General features: G+C 36.8%; 1 protein-coding gene across 1 annotated transcript in view; it reads right to left on the bottom strand.

The window, feature by feature from the left end:
• Nucleotides 1-673: 673 nt before the first annotated feature.
• Nucleotides 674-13,560, bottom strand: part of USP6NL (USP6 N-terminal like) — a gene marked incomplete at both ends in the record, with an annotated part of 86,673 nt that continues 73,786 nt past the window's right edge. Inside the window, 2 exons of the mRNA XM_079535069.1 lie at nt 674-2,115; nt 12,715-12,867. Of these exons, the coding sequence (XP_079391195.1) occupies nt 674-2,115; nt 12,715-12,867 (1,595 nt within the window). The remainder of the gene's footprint in view (nt 2,116-12,714; nt 12,868-13,560) is intronic.

The raw sequence follows: 13,560 nt of genomic DNA, 5'->3' as shown, positions 1-13,560 counted from the left end.
GCTCCTTCTTGCTGAGGAAAATGACAAACAGTAGTCAAAGGAGAGGAAATTAACTCTCACATAAATTTAAATTAATAATCCCGAAGTATCTCTCCTGCCCAGAACAGATACTGGGATACTGAGGCAGCTGTATAAAAATGACAGAAATTCCCATTCAAAATGAATGGCTTCTCAAATAAATTACAAAGAAAAATTAACACGAAATAAAAGTACTTCACAACCTCTGTCCAAAGTTAAATGCATTTACATTTAAGCTCTTTAGTTCTTTTCCAGATGCATTTGTGTATGTAAGCACACACTCACGCACACATACTTAATACAGTGCATTAACAATGTCAGTCAAAATAAAACTCGCAAATGCGTTAGGTTTTAGGCAGAAAGATCATAACACAAGTTATTTCAATTGAGGGAAAATGACAGTGTTAGCCATATTGTGTATATGATCTTATTGCTATGTCTATGTGCATCAGATCACTTTCAATAGCTTCAATGCAAGTCTAAGAACTCACCTAGCCTTCAGTGAAAAGTCTGAAACAGCTCTGAAATAGCGTTGTTACTTTTGCAGAGTCACATGAACTGTCCACATTTCATAGAAGAAATGAGGTGGACTACTACTAACACAGTATTGTATAACTGGGTTTGGATCTTGCCATTTTAATAAGAACAGACATTTTCAGAGAAGCACAGATTCATGCATAGATAATCCATCATTTCTATTTCGGTAGTGTTGGACTTGGGCTGATGGATTTGGATATTGGTATTGTGGTGAACCTTGCTCTTCAAAGGCTGGTGAAGTCCTGTATCTTACTGAGCTATCCACAGAAACAGCAGGAAGACTATGGTCTTGAAAAGGTGTTGACTGAAAATGCTGGTATTTCTGGAAGTTATCCAAGTGGCCCCTGTTAACGTCTTGGCTCCAGGGCTGCCTGTACGGTTCATGTCTATACACGTAAGCAGCATCTGGCCACTTTCTGTCTTCTGGTAAATAATCCACTGGAGGCATTATGAATTTGACACCTGTAGGGGACCTCAAGTTGCTGGTGTAAGCATCGACAGGGGCTACATCTATCCGAGTAGGGGCTGGTGAAAGAGGATTTTGGCGACCCGCAGGATAGGAATTCACTTGTAATTTATCAGGAGAATAATCTGCTGAAATAAAAGAGCCATATGGCCTACCAGAAGGGCTGGTTCGATTCCCATGATAATGAAGAGGTATAGAACTTGTATTGCTTATGCTGGAGATATGCTTTGGAGAATTTCCATGGTAAGTCGGAGGATTGCTATAAGAGGGCAGCAGCTGCTTTGTGTTTAGTCCATGAGGTGATCCATCAGATTGCAATAAATATTTTGGAGATCTGGGTTGTGAAGTAAAGGTGTAATTGTTGGACGTTTTTAATGGAACAGGTATTTTTTCAGTTTGTTTTCTTGGACTGTTAGTATATGCTACATGCCTAGGACTCTGTGGATGAACTCTCTCAAGCATCTCTTCAACAGGATTCTCATTCTCATTATCAGCTTCTGGAACGTTGTCATACTGTGATGCATTAGACCCACGCTTACCCTCATCAGCATCCAAAACCCTCATCTTTTGTTTTACATTCAAAGGCTGTGTTTCTGTAGGACTTGGTGGTGAACTTGAAACAGAATTATTTATTGGCCTTCCTTTCACCTCCGCCGTAAGTTTCATAGTCTTTTCAATTATTTTGATATCAGACGGTTTATTCCACTTAGGTACAAATTCCCTTCTTGTATGTGAAGTAGCATTAGAATTTTGGTTAGCAGCTGCATTATCATATTGTTTTGAGTTGTCTTGCCCAGTTGGCTGAGGTTTTCTTCTGGCATCAACCTCACTTTTAGACTGACTACTCTGAGTGTCTATCGGGCGAGACTTCTGCTGTTTTAAGGAAGGTTGTTTTTCCAGAGAATTAATTCTTTTTCGGTTATTTGGTGAATTTTCTGGTTCTTCTACAGGAGATGGTCTCCTCTCTGTCCTTCTTATTGTTTGTGTACCAGTGCTATTTTGTCCATTAAGCATTGGAGTGGAATTAAGCATAGCAGGCTGAGGTCCTGATGGAATTTGCCCCAACGGCTTCTTTGGAAATTCATCTTCTTTACCTAAAATAAGAACAGTAATAACATAAATTCACATTTGAACAGAAGTCTTCTTTGTTCTGTTGGTGGTGCAACTAAAAATAACAAATTCAATTATCTAGGCCTCTGTCTGGGTCACCATTCTGTCAAACCTCAAAAGTATTTTATTGAGACTGAACAAAGATTTTGTTTAGGCTCCCATCTTAACCAGGCATTCTAATCCTTCCCCCTGAAGCTAATGCATTATGGGCAAGCTTTTGCTCATTGACAACTCTATAGCAAAAATAAGTAAATTTTAAAAATTTCCCTCCGTAATATTTTGGCTGCATTACCTATTCTGTATGTACCCCACCCAGCACTGTCCCCATCTAATTAAATAAACCAATTTCTTCACTTTAAAGACCCTTTCTGATATCCCTCTTCTAATCCACTATCTTCAATGCACTCATCTTTTACTGTTTGCCTCTGGTAAACCATGCGCTCAGCTCTGCACTTACACGTACAGCCTCTCCAGCAGACATTTTGGTACTTTCTCTCACTACTTTTCTGGGTAGTTAACATTTATTAACATCTGCACAATTGTCTTCATTCTCCCTCAGTCCTTGTTTAGGAAATGCCTCAGTATTAGAAGTCTACATCATAACTAGAAGATACTATACAGAATCACCATTTTATTCAGTTAAGTCTTCTATCAGAAAAATTCTACATTGATTCCTCAAACAAATGTTCAATGGGCAAATCTCACCAAACTCTACAGCATCATTTACAGAACTCTGACACTTCTGGTAAGTCCTTACATTGCCGAGTCCAATACATCACAACAACCATTAGTAAACATCAGCTATGTGGGGATTCAGAATAACCCGCACTGCCACTACAGAAAGAATAAAGAGGTGCTTCATTCATTGATGATTTTTGTTTGTAGAACAATTTACATCGAATTTTCCACACCAGACTCTCCTTAGAAGGCAACACCCTTCATGATCTTAGCCAAAGTCTTTTATCACATCTACTTGCACATAACTTCTTTAATTGTATAACGAATTACTTTTCCCATTACAAGTAGAAAAGGTCACATACTTCTCATTACATTTATGAATCTGAACCTTACTCAATGTTCAGCATTTCCAAAAACAAACAACTTCTTAAAGCCAGCTGAACGAATCCTACTGTGCACCTATTAATAAAAGCACTACTGTAGAGAGGAAAAAAAAACGGCTACCCTGAAATGTTATGCAAAATAAAACATGTAGAACAGCTATAAATAAGTTTAATTCCTTCTCCTTCCTTGTATAAGAACCGTCAAATCTTCCTCCATCATCAAAGTCCTCGAAGTTACTTAAGATCTTGGAAGATTTTAAAGTTAACACTCTAACACTCTTTCTAGTTATTTGTAATTAAAATTCCCTTTAATTGTCTATAAGAGTTCATGTGAGTGAAGACACATAAACATCTCTATCCCTGATGTGATGGCTGCACTAACAGAGAGAGCCATATTAATTTTTACAGTCAATAGTATGAGTTCAATTACTGGTAACTGGTTCATGCTAGAAGTACACAGAGGAAAGCCAGCAGCCAAGGTCAGTGTTATTTATTGTAACAGCATAACAAATTATCATCATGGATCAGTTGCTATATAAACTAAATGAAAACTTACAGTTTGTGCCAGCTAGGATGTAGCAAGAAGACAGCAGAGAGAAATACAATGATGGTATGAATCATGACAAGATAGCTAAATAAAGAGTACTTAAAAATATAGCCTCATTTTGCCAAACAATTAAACTTCCCTTTTCTTGGTATTCAGAGTTTTCACAGGAGGACAAAGTTTATATGGAAACATCCTTTCCTTTAGAAAAACACAACTTCAGAAACTTCATTTTATATATAATAAATCCTGCCTACCCAGGTTTTCTATAGAAAAATCTTTCCAGTCTTGTTTCCCCAAGCAACCCTTAGCTCAGTTACAACCATACAAGTATTAACATACACAAATCTAATCTCTTGCATTGAAAGTACTCATGGTACACATTGCTATGCCTTGGCAAACAAAATTACTCATGAAAAGCCCCCACCCCTCCAAATGTAAGATTCTAGATATTAAATACTCTTACATAATTACACACCTGGCATACTATCCTCTGTGATGCACAAAACATGCAAGAGTACTAAAAGTTACATGGTAGGACCTTAGCATCAGGCACCAATGAGTGGGTCTTGGAAACAAAGCATCAGTTTGTTCTCCATCTCTGTGGGGGCCCATGGTTTTCAAATCAGGCTAAAATCTGAAGCAGGGATCTGTAGATTTGCACTCCCCAACAGTGCATCGCTAGCACAACAGAAGATGAATGAGTCGCATGGATGCTGCAAATGAATGATTTAACAGCTCTGCAACATACTCTCTTCTGCACCAATCTCTTCAAAATTGTCTATTACTGTCAGTTTGGCAAAAGGCATTTACACCATTTAGGTTCCATTTGCACTCACTAACACAGTGGAAAGCAAAACTAAAGAACCTATCTTCTAAATAAAACTGAATTTTGCCCATAATAAATATTCCCAATATTGAAACTGCCTGTTACAATGCTTTCAATCTTATTAATCTTAGTTGTTAAAATAGCATGAAGCCTGAATTAAGAAACAATACTCAAGGTACGTCCACATATTTGTCATCTAAATTACACAGAATACAGACTTCATATGCTGCTATGCGTATAACCTCCATGTCAGTTATAGTATGCTATTAGAAAATGGCTCCTCAGCATCTGCACTTTATTTAGTTTCTCCCAGTGTAGCATAACTATTTTAGTAAAATGATTTTTAATACCATCCTTGTAATTCAGCTATTCAGACTATATGAAAAACAAAAAACGTGACTACAAGATCAGTTGCTGTAGTTCCTGCAATGCTTCCTTCGTTTGTACAAAGATATTAAAGGTATGAACAAATTTCCTTTTTTCCACTTTCTACTCTCTAAGAAATGCACACAGAGCAATACGAGATCCTTTGAAATACACATTTAAGGTAGGTTTTGTGTTTTGTTTTTTTTTTTTTTGTTTGTTTGTTTGTTTGTTTTTAATTTCATGCACTTAAGGTTTCTTAATTACCATTAAGCTCTAATAAAACCCAAGTGAGAATACAGCAAATATTCTTACTGCATTCCACGTAGGCTGCTTTGAAGATTGCTTTCGGTTGTCTTTCCTTTACATCTGAGGGTAAAAGGACACGCTACAGTTAGGTACATGTAGTGCACCCTGTTTAGACAACGTATGTTATAACATGAATTACAGGTGTGAAGGGATTATCAGAAGTCTTAGCATTTCTGCTGTGAAACTTTTACATCTTGGAACTAATTCATGTACTGAGCAATAAGCAAAGTGTTCCAAGACAACAGTAGTTCATTTAGAAGAAAACCTTTGCACTCTAACAGCACTATATCAAGGCCTCTGCCTTTTAATAGGCTGGTAATACTGGAGCCTCGAGTTCTCACAGAAAGCAAAATTATGGCGTAATGTTTATGTGCGGAGGGAGGGGTCAATGAGAAAAAGAAATACAGCTCTAAATCTTAGCCACAAAGCTTCCACAGAATTTGTTTTAACTTGACCTCACACTGAAGCAACTGAGAAAGCTTGCTTAATCAACCACATTTGCATCTGCAACATTAGGAAAGGCCACGCTGCTAGGGATGCTCAGTTGACTAGCCAAAGCTACAAAGCACATGCTCAAGTCTGTTTCAAGAAAGGCTTCAGCTCTCAGCACCTCCTGCCATAACAAACATTGGAAGGAGAGAAGTGGTATAAGGATCCATGGTTCTGCAGCACAAAGACATCCCCCAAACTGGTCAATTCCTAAAGGAAAATTTGTTTTAATAAACTGAAGGAAAAAAAAGAAAGATATTTAATTCTGATTTAAATATACAGATACATACATACATAGAAGCATGCATGCAGCTGCCACTTCCAGTGGAACTACCAAAGTACTTTATTCTTTAAATTTCCTGAAGTTTAGAAAAGTCCACACAAATAAACAGGTGGAGGATCACCACACCTACAGCATGCTCATTATTACAAGGAGACATTCCTCAAATGCACAAAACAGCATGCAGTCTATGTCTATGAATGCTCTGAGCAGTCCGCCATCACCAACAATGGGAAGAAAAACACATGATGCTGCATGCAGGCAAAAAAGAAAGAAAGAAAGAAAAGGAAGAGAAGCAAAAAGCAGAGGAAAAGAAACCACAGTGCAGAAGCAAATGTAAGAAATTAAATCACAACAAACATCTCCACTGTTAAGAGGTACACATACCTTGCCAGAGAAGCATGCAAAAGCACCAGTTCTTCTGACAAGCTGTGCATCTCTTATCTCCCCATTTTCCACTCCAAATATGCCTAATGCCTCTCATGCAGCTCTCAGCCATCATCTTTTCTATGACAGCTAAACTCATTGTTCACATTTCTGAGATCTGAACATGCAGAAATTTTATCTGGATGTTTTCAAGGGCATTAAATTGAATCTGTTTGTGCTGTTAACCCTAAGTCTGAGCTAATTCACATTAGAGGCGTACATTCCTATCTGAAGCTATACGAACAGAGGGCCTTCTGAATCCTACTAATAATACTTCTGGGACAAGTAATCTTCTGTACAATGCATGATGTTTACATACAATGCTTAAAGGCACTTTAAACTAGAACATAAGACAAAGCTGTCCCGCTCAGCTGGTAGATGTTTTGGCAGCAGCCTCCACAATCAGACTTGCCTTTATCTTTTGAAGCTAACTGGGCAACCACATTTTTTCCCAGGCTGACAATATTAGCACAAGATGCAGAATTCTGTCTTCTGTCCCCATATTCCTTCAATAAAACAGCTTTCTAGGTGCAGTTTAGTTACTGGCTTTCCCCAAAGACAAACATAATAGTTTATATTAGAATTTACAGAGCTGGCACGACAGGATTTTCTATTTTTCATTCAAAAGAAAGGTAGTGATTGAGCTGGTTTGTATATAGTATAGTATAAAACAAGCAAATGACAAAGAAAATAGGGCAAAAGTGTGGGAGAAAGGAGAAGAATGGAAGTGGAGGTAATTGAAATGGAAAAAGAACAATCAGGTGCTTGTTTGCTGCTGATAAATATATTGCCTGACATGAAAAGGAGCAAAGCAAATATAAACAGATCTGACTGCTCCCCAAAAGATAAAAAAAATTCAAGTCATATTTAAGAAAATTTTGGTCTACTTACTCCTACTCTAGCAAGTCTTGGTCACCACCCAGTGGAAGTCAATCTCAACTACAAGACTTTTACAGATAATTGCTTCAGGAGGCATTAGCAGCCTCATGCATTGAATAGCAGACATATAATTGGAGTAAAGTGCTTTAAGTGCTCTCTCTGGTGAATAGCAGTCTAGTCCTTAATTTCAGGACCAGAATACATGCACTCTGACTGTTCTAACACAGTTTTCAAGGATGGTAATGGTCATGAAAACAACTCTTAAAAAGACATCTTGATATTTTGCATTTATTTTCCATCAGTGACTTCCCATCTTACTTGTTCAGTTTACAAGTCCAGGTACATTTTAAAGAAATTTAAGCGCCTGAACCAAAAGCTCAAACTGCTGCCCAAAAGTCACTCTGTCTTCCTCCTCTTTTGGAGGAGATGCTCAAATGAAATCTTGCTTGACAACTTGATAATGGCATAACAAAACACACTCCTTGCCTTCCCAATACTGGGTCACTTCTGTAATACTGACAATAACAAACAAACAAAAAAAGTCATAAACATCTACATTTAGAGAAATAATAGAAATGTCAACAAACTTGGTCACTGAGGTGACACAAGTGTTTAAGTGGTTTCTCTAAAAAAAATATAATTTTAAAAAAAGGAATCTATTCTTTCTTTTATCCCTAACTCCGTATTTCTTCCAGAAAATACACTTCCCTGTGCTATGAACAATAACCAACAGAACTGAGTCAGACTCAACAAAAGCATGCAAGTTTTTAACAGTAAGCATTTTTTAAATGATGCAAAGCCTAGGTCCAAATTGCTGAAAATAATATACTAATTATATTAGTATAATTCTGTAAGTGCAGTTTTCCTTCATAACACTGTAAGGCCATATCACAGAAGAATCAAGGCAGAAAAATTACTTGATTAAAATATGAAGTGCATCAAATAAACTGCTACTTGTGTGTTCTTCAACAACAAGTGAAAAATCCAAAATTCTTCTGAAACAAAACACAACGAAAAGAAATATGCCATCAGAAACACAAGTCAAGTTGACTCACATATTTGCAATATTTTGGCTGTCAAAAGATGAATTAAGAGCAGAAAACCAACATTATTTAATAGATCAATTACATATTTCTGCACTGTTGCAGGTGAGTGTTTAAGTTAGATAAATATCTGCATAAAAAGCACTCATAACAAATTTACTGAAACATACCTCTGAAGATAAGTAGCAGGTATACATTTACAAAAGGAAGATGTAAAATCCAAATCTTGCTAATTGTCTCCAAATATGGAAAAGACTGGGAGAACTAAAAGAATGTAATCAGCTTAATGCAGGTGTTTCCAGGCACTAAAATAGTTCAGATGATCAAAAGAACAATGGCAGATTCCAAATTAGGCAATATTTTCTTAAAATCAAGATGTAAGACTTCATCTCTAACTTAAGGCCTTTTCCATTGCTGTAAGGTCTATTATACTTTCACAAAAGAAGTCCATCCCAGGATCTCTGTCTTCTCTTTCCAGGACACCTTGTATCAAAATATTGGGCATTTTAAGAATTTTGCTGTTCCTTTAAATGAAAGGTAAGAAAAGGATCTGCATCAAGCAATTTTGAATAACAGTATATGCGAGTGAAATTCTTTCCACCATCTCTTGATGAAAGAAGAGATTTGTCTATTCCTTCTCAGATCTGGCTCCTTGAGAAGATACAAACAGGAGTCTCATGAATTTAAGTGACTGTGCTGTTCAAGAACCTGCTGTGAAGTGGACACCCTTCATAGTGTTCCAGTCAACCTAGAAAACACTAATTGTCTTCTCTACTAAATCTGCTTGAGGATATGTCAGAAGAGAATTACCTTATAGGACTGTCTACTCCATAAATGCCACAGCCTGCTCCTCTGAAGGCCTGACAATAAGCAGCTTGCTTATCCATTCAGACTTCTGTCTCCATACAGTCACTGGAACATAGACGCCTACCTTGGGTTTTGAGAAGAGCAAGTAATGAGCCATACTCTGAAGGCTGCAGTTGCTAAGACCATCCTACGTAGATCACTACTTAGAAGTAGAAATTAGCAGAGAAAGGCATAAAAATCTGTGGTCTGCTTTATGTAAAACAGTCCCAGTGCTGGCAAAGGCATTTAGCTGACATCCAAAATGAGGCTGATCAATACAGCTGTGCTCCTGGAACATCAAGTGTTCTGGCAGAGCACCTTAAGGGTTTCATCAGTGCCAAAGTGTTTAATAAAGGCCCTTCTCTCCTCTGCGCTCTGAAGGTAAAAAGGAACTCCTTAATACAGTGGGAGAAGCCATGCAAGAAGCAAGCCAGGGAAAGCTACATTAGATACTAGCAGCCATCTACTTTAAAGTAACATAAAATTACCTCTTTAAATACTCTACTATGTTTATTAGGGCAGGAAAATCCATACAGCTAACAAATGATGCCAGATGGAAAATTCTACAGAGCTCAAGTAGCTCTCTGCTATTCCAGGATGACTGATACTGAAGCAACTGTAAGACGGAGATATTTTTCAATCATTCATTTTTACTTGAGTTCTTAGAGATGTAATTATTGCTCAATGCAAAAAAAAAAAAACAAACAAACAGTGTAAGACAGGAAGTAGTAATTTGATTTCAGCTGAAAAATAAAAATAAACATCCTTTTTTCAGGCTATAGCGAATACTTAAATGAACAGTTTGGTATTTTTGTGCATATCACTGCATGACATAAAATGATTTCATAAATTTTATATGAAATTAAATGGAAAATAGTAAAAAGAGACCGAAGGTAGAAAAGATGGTAGAATGAGACAGAAGTGAGCAAAGCTGAATGTCTACAAAATCTGGAGAACTTGTGCAAAAACATTACTGCCTGATGACAGTGATTAGTAACACCAAAACAGAAAGAAAGAAAGAAGAAAAAAAAAGACTTGCGAAATTCATACGAAGAACAATGATGCAGCTTCACCTAACTACAGATAACAGCAGAAAAGTCAACCAGATTTCCAAGGATTAGGATAAAGTATTTCATAGTTACTCTGTGAGGCTTTCCCAGGCTACTTTCAAATGGAAACAAAAACTCACTTCCTAATCTAGCAACAAAATATAATTCACTTGAGCACTGTTTTTCCTATTTTTATTTTACTGCTCAATCTTCCTGCTGTAGGGAACCTGCTTTGGCAGGGGGTTGGACTCGATGATCTCTGGAGGTCCCTTCCAACCCCTACAATTCTGTGATTCTGTGATTCCTCACTCATGTTGGAAAAAAGACGACATTTTTAAAGCAACTGATGTTCCTTTAGCTTTCCAAAAGAAAGAAACAACGTGGATTAAAACAGTGAGTTTCCTGCCAGGTAGTCATATCAAGACTCACACATACAAAATATGAAACCATACAACTCACATTCAGCTTCAAGAAGATGCATTCGCTGTTCACTAACTTTTGCTTTTGGCTTCTATAAGATGACTCCCTGTGTATCAAAAAAGGTATCCACTTTATGGCCTTTGACATCACAGACAGCTTCCTTTAGTTGTTTTGCTAAGACTCAATATTCTGAACCAAAATTTCACTTGAAGGCTTTTTACATTTCCCCCCCCAAAAAAAACCCTAAAACATAAATCAGATAGGAAATGCCTGCATTTATTTATTTGTATTTCATTCAAGAAAACTTACAGTGTTAGTTTTACTTACTGTATTTCCCACAAAAGCTCTCACCATAAGTTGTGTCTGTTATTTTCCAAGGTGGAAAAAACAGGAATTACATCACATAGTAAACTACAAAACGTCCCATAACTCTTCAGCTACCACATTTTCAAGTAGAAAACAGACAATCCACACTGCTGAAATTTACTTGACCACATCCATGAACTAAAAATAACTTGAGTTTCTGAAAGGCAGCAAAAAATCTTCTCTGTTCACATGCAATCACTGATAACTGTGTATTTACAGTTCAACAGAAAGCACTCCAATGCACCTATCTTCCTCTACCAAAATGGATTGGAATTGAAGTTAAAAGACAAAGTAGTTCATTAACATATTTACTCACATCCAGTCACTGTGATCAAGCATCAGCTGAGACAAGATGTCTAACAAAAGCTGACAACTGAAGGGCAGTGCTGAAAAGTGCAACTTGTTCTGAAGAATAAGGAAACATTGCAACCTAGCTTAGGAAAATGGAGGGAAGCAGGGAAAGCTGTGATTAGAAAGGGGAAGAAGCAGCATGAGCAGTAACACGAAGAAGAGCTGCAGACTCACTAAAAAAAAATAAGCATATGACTAGAAGAAACAAGAATGACGAGGAGGCAATTAGGAGCAAGACTTAGATCTCTATCTTGGGTAGGAGAAGGCATAATGGGGGATACGTTGTAAAAAGTCAGAATGAGGGAAAAGCATAAGAATGTGGAGCAAGAGAAACTGGGACAAGAAGCCAAGGTGATGGGAAATAAACACACAGAGTGTCTGACTGCGTGTCCGAGAGATCCACTAAGAACCAGAAGAGACATACATATCTCCTCCTGATGAAGAGCCCTGAAACTCCAGTACTGAATGCAGTAAGTAAGGTGTACTGAAACACAAAAATGAAATTCCATACTGAAAGAGCTTCAAGAGGAAACTGTCACCAGACTACATAGGCAACCTTTATTCTGACATTTCTTAACTTCTGTAATCTAACCATAACAACTTCAAAGTTAAGGCTGTTTCTGCCATTATTTTATTTTATTTTAAAACAGGTTTCTTTCTCCTGTACTATTTTACAAATTGATGAGGATAAAAAAAGAATTAAGCATAATCACAACAAAATTCAGTTCACTTGCAGAGGATAGAAAAGTGATCAAAAAGATGACAGAATCTCAGTACAGGAAGAAGAGAACCTACAGACATTTCTGAAGTCATATCCTGAGAAACAACACTTACTGCTCTGCAACTGAACACAAAGCATGAACACAAAGGGTGAACAAAAATGAAGAAAATAATTCACTTAAATACCCAGAGGCTGTATCACTTACAAAGAATTAAAAAACTGGATTGGACCAGCTATCTGACCTGATGTTTGTTTCATAGCTGTACATGCTACGAAATTATTTGTATTCTCAGACAATAGTGTTGCTTCAAATAATTGGAAACTCTGATATTTTATACATCAGAATTATCAGATCAGATCAGGGATGTCTTAAAGTGCTGTGCCATTAGATTGTAATCAGTAAACAGAACAATGAGCAAAAAAAAACAGAACTCATGAAATGAAGGGTGTTGCTTCTCAACTGTAAAATATTTTGGAAGAAATAAGTATGCAGTGATGAAGAGACAACCATTTCCACAGTCTTTACCAGAATGAATTAACACTTTAAAAATGGACAAGGTGTAAAAAGCTCCAAGTATCTAAATCTGCATCTGTACAAGTATCTTACCAGCTACTGGTAAATCCAACTTTGCTCGTTTCAATTCTGATATAGAATTTTGGAGCTGTTCTATTACATAGTCATCTTCATAGAAGAAATCCTTAGCTAGAGTCTCCTGCAGAAATTCTACAAGCTCTTCCATTTGCAATTTCATCAGATGTTCTACACAAGAAGAAAATACTATTATAAATAAAAATATCTTGATTAAGAACATAACATTTCAAAAATGTATGCACAAATATGAGAGGCTTTTGCAGTTAAAACAGAACAAAAAAAAGGCCGATTTGTTAAGCACAAAATAGAACTCTGCACTAAAAATGTACAAAATGCATCAGAAATTCACTTGCAAATTAATACAGAAATGTTTTCTATTTAGAACAATGTTTTCCAAAAAGGGGCATCTTCTAAAAGCTAAATACAAGTCATCTGCCTTTGGTCTGCTTATGTTACATGCAACAGTTTTGGATCTTCATTTTTCAGCCTGAAGCCCCAACTTACAAAACACTGGTATAGATCTCTAAAATACACATCATTTATTTAAAAGCTTTCAAAAGCAGTAAAACAGTTTAAGATTTGACATTTAAGGTATTCTCATTCACAACTGAATTAACTTCCAATGAAATGGTTATGGCAGTTCAGAACCATTGCTTCAGGCATTATTTGCCACTTCAATTAATTCAGGTCATATTCTGAAAGCCGTTTTATAGTTACCAGATTCTTTTTCTTTCCCATTTTACACAGCTATAAGGCCATGTTTCCTACACAAACGTTTGCTTTCAGGGCTGTAACTGCATGCATATACAGTTTCATAAGGATAAGCTAGTGAGCAAGGGATGGCATCAATTCTGCAAAGTT

The sequence above is a fragment of the Tetrao urogallus genome (assembly GCF_951394365.1).
Source record: "Tetrao urogallus genome assembly, chromosome: 1".
In the NCBI taxonomy this organism is placed as follows: Eukaryota; Metazoa; Chordata; class Aves; order Galliformes; family Phasianidae; genus Tetrao; species Tetrao urogallus.
Note: the sequence above shows the minus strand (reverse complement) of the source record. Positions and strands in the feature narration are given on the sequence as shown.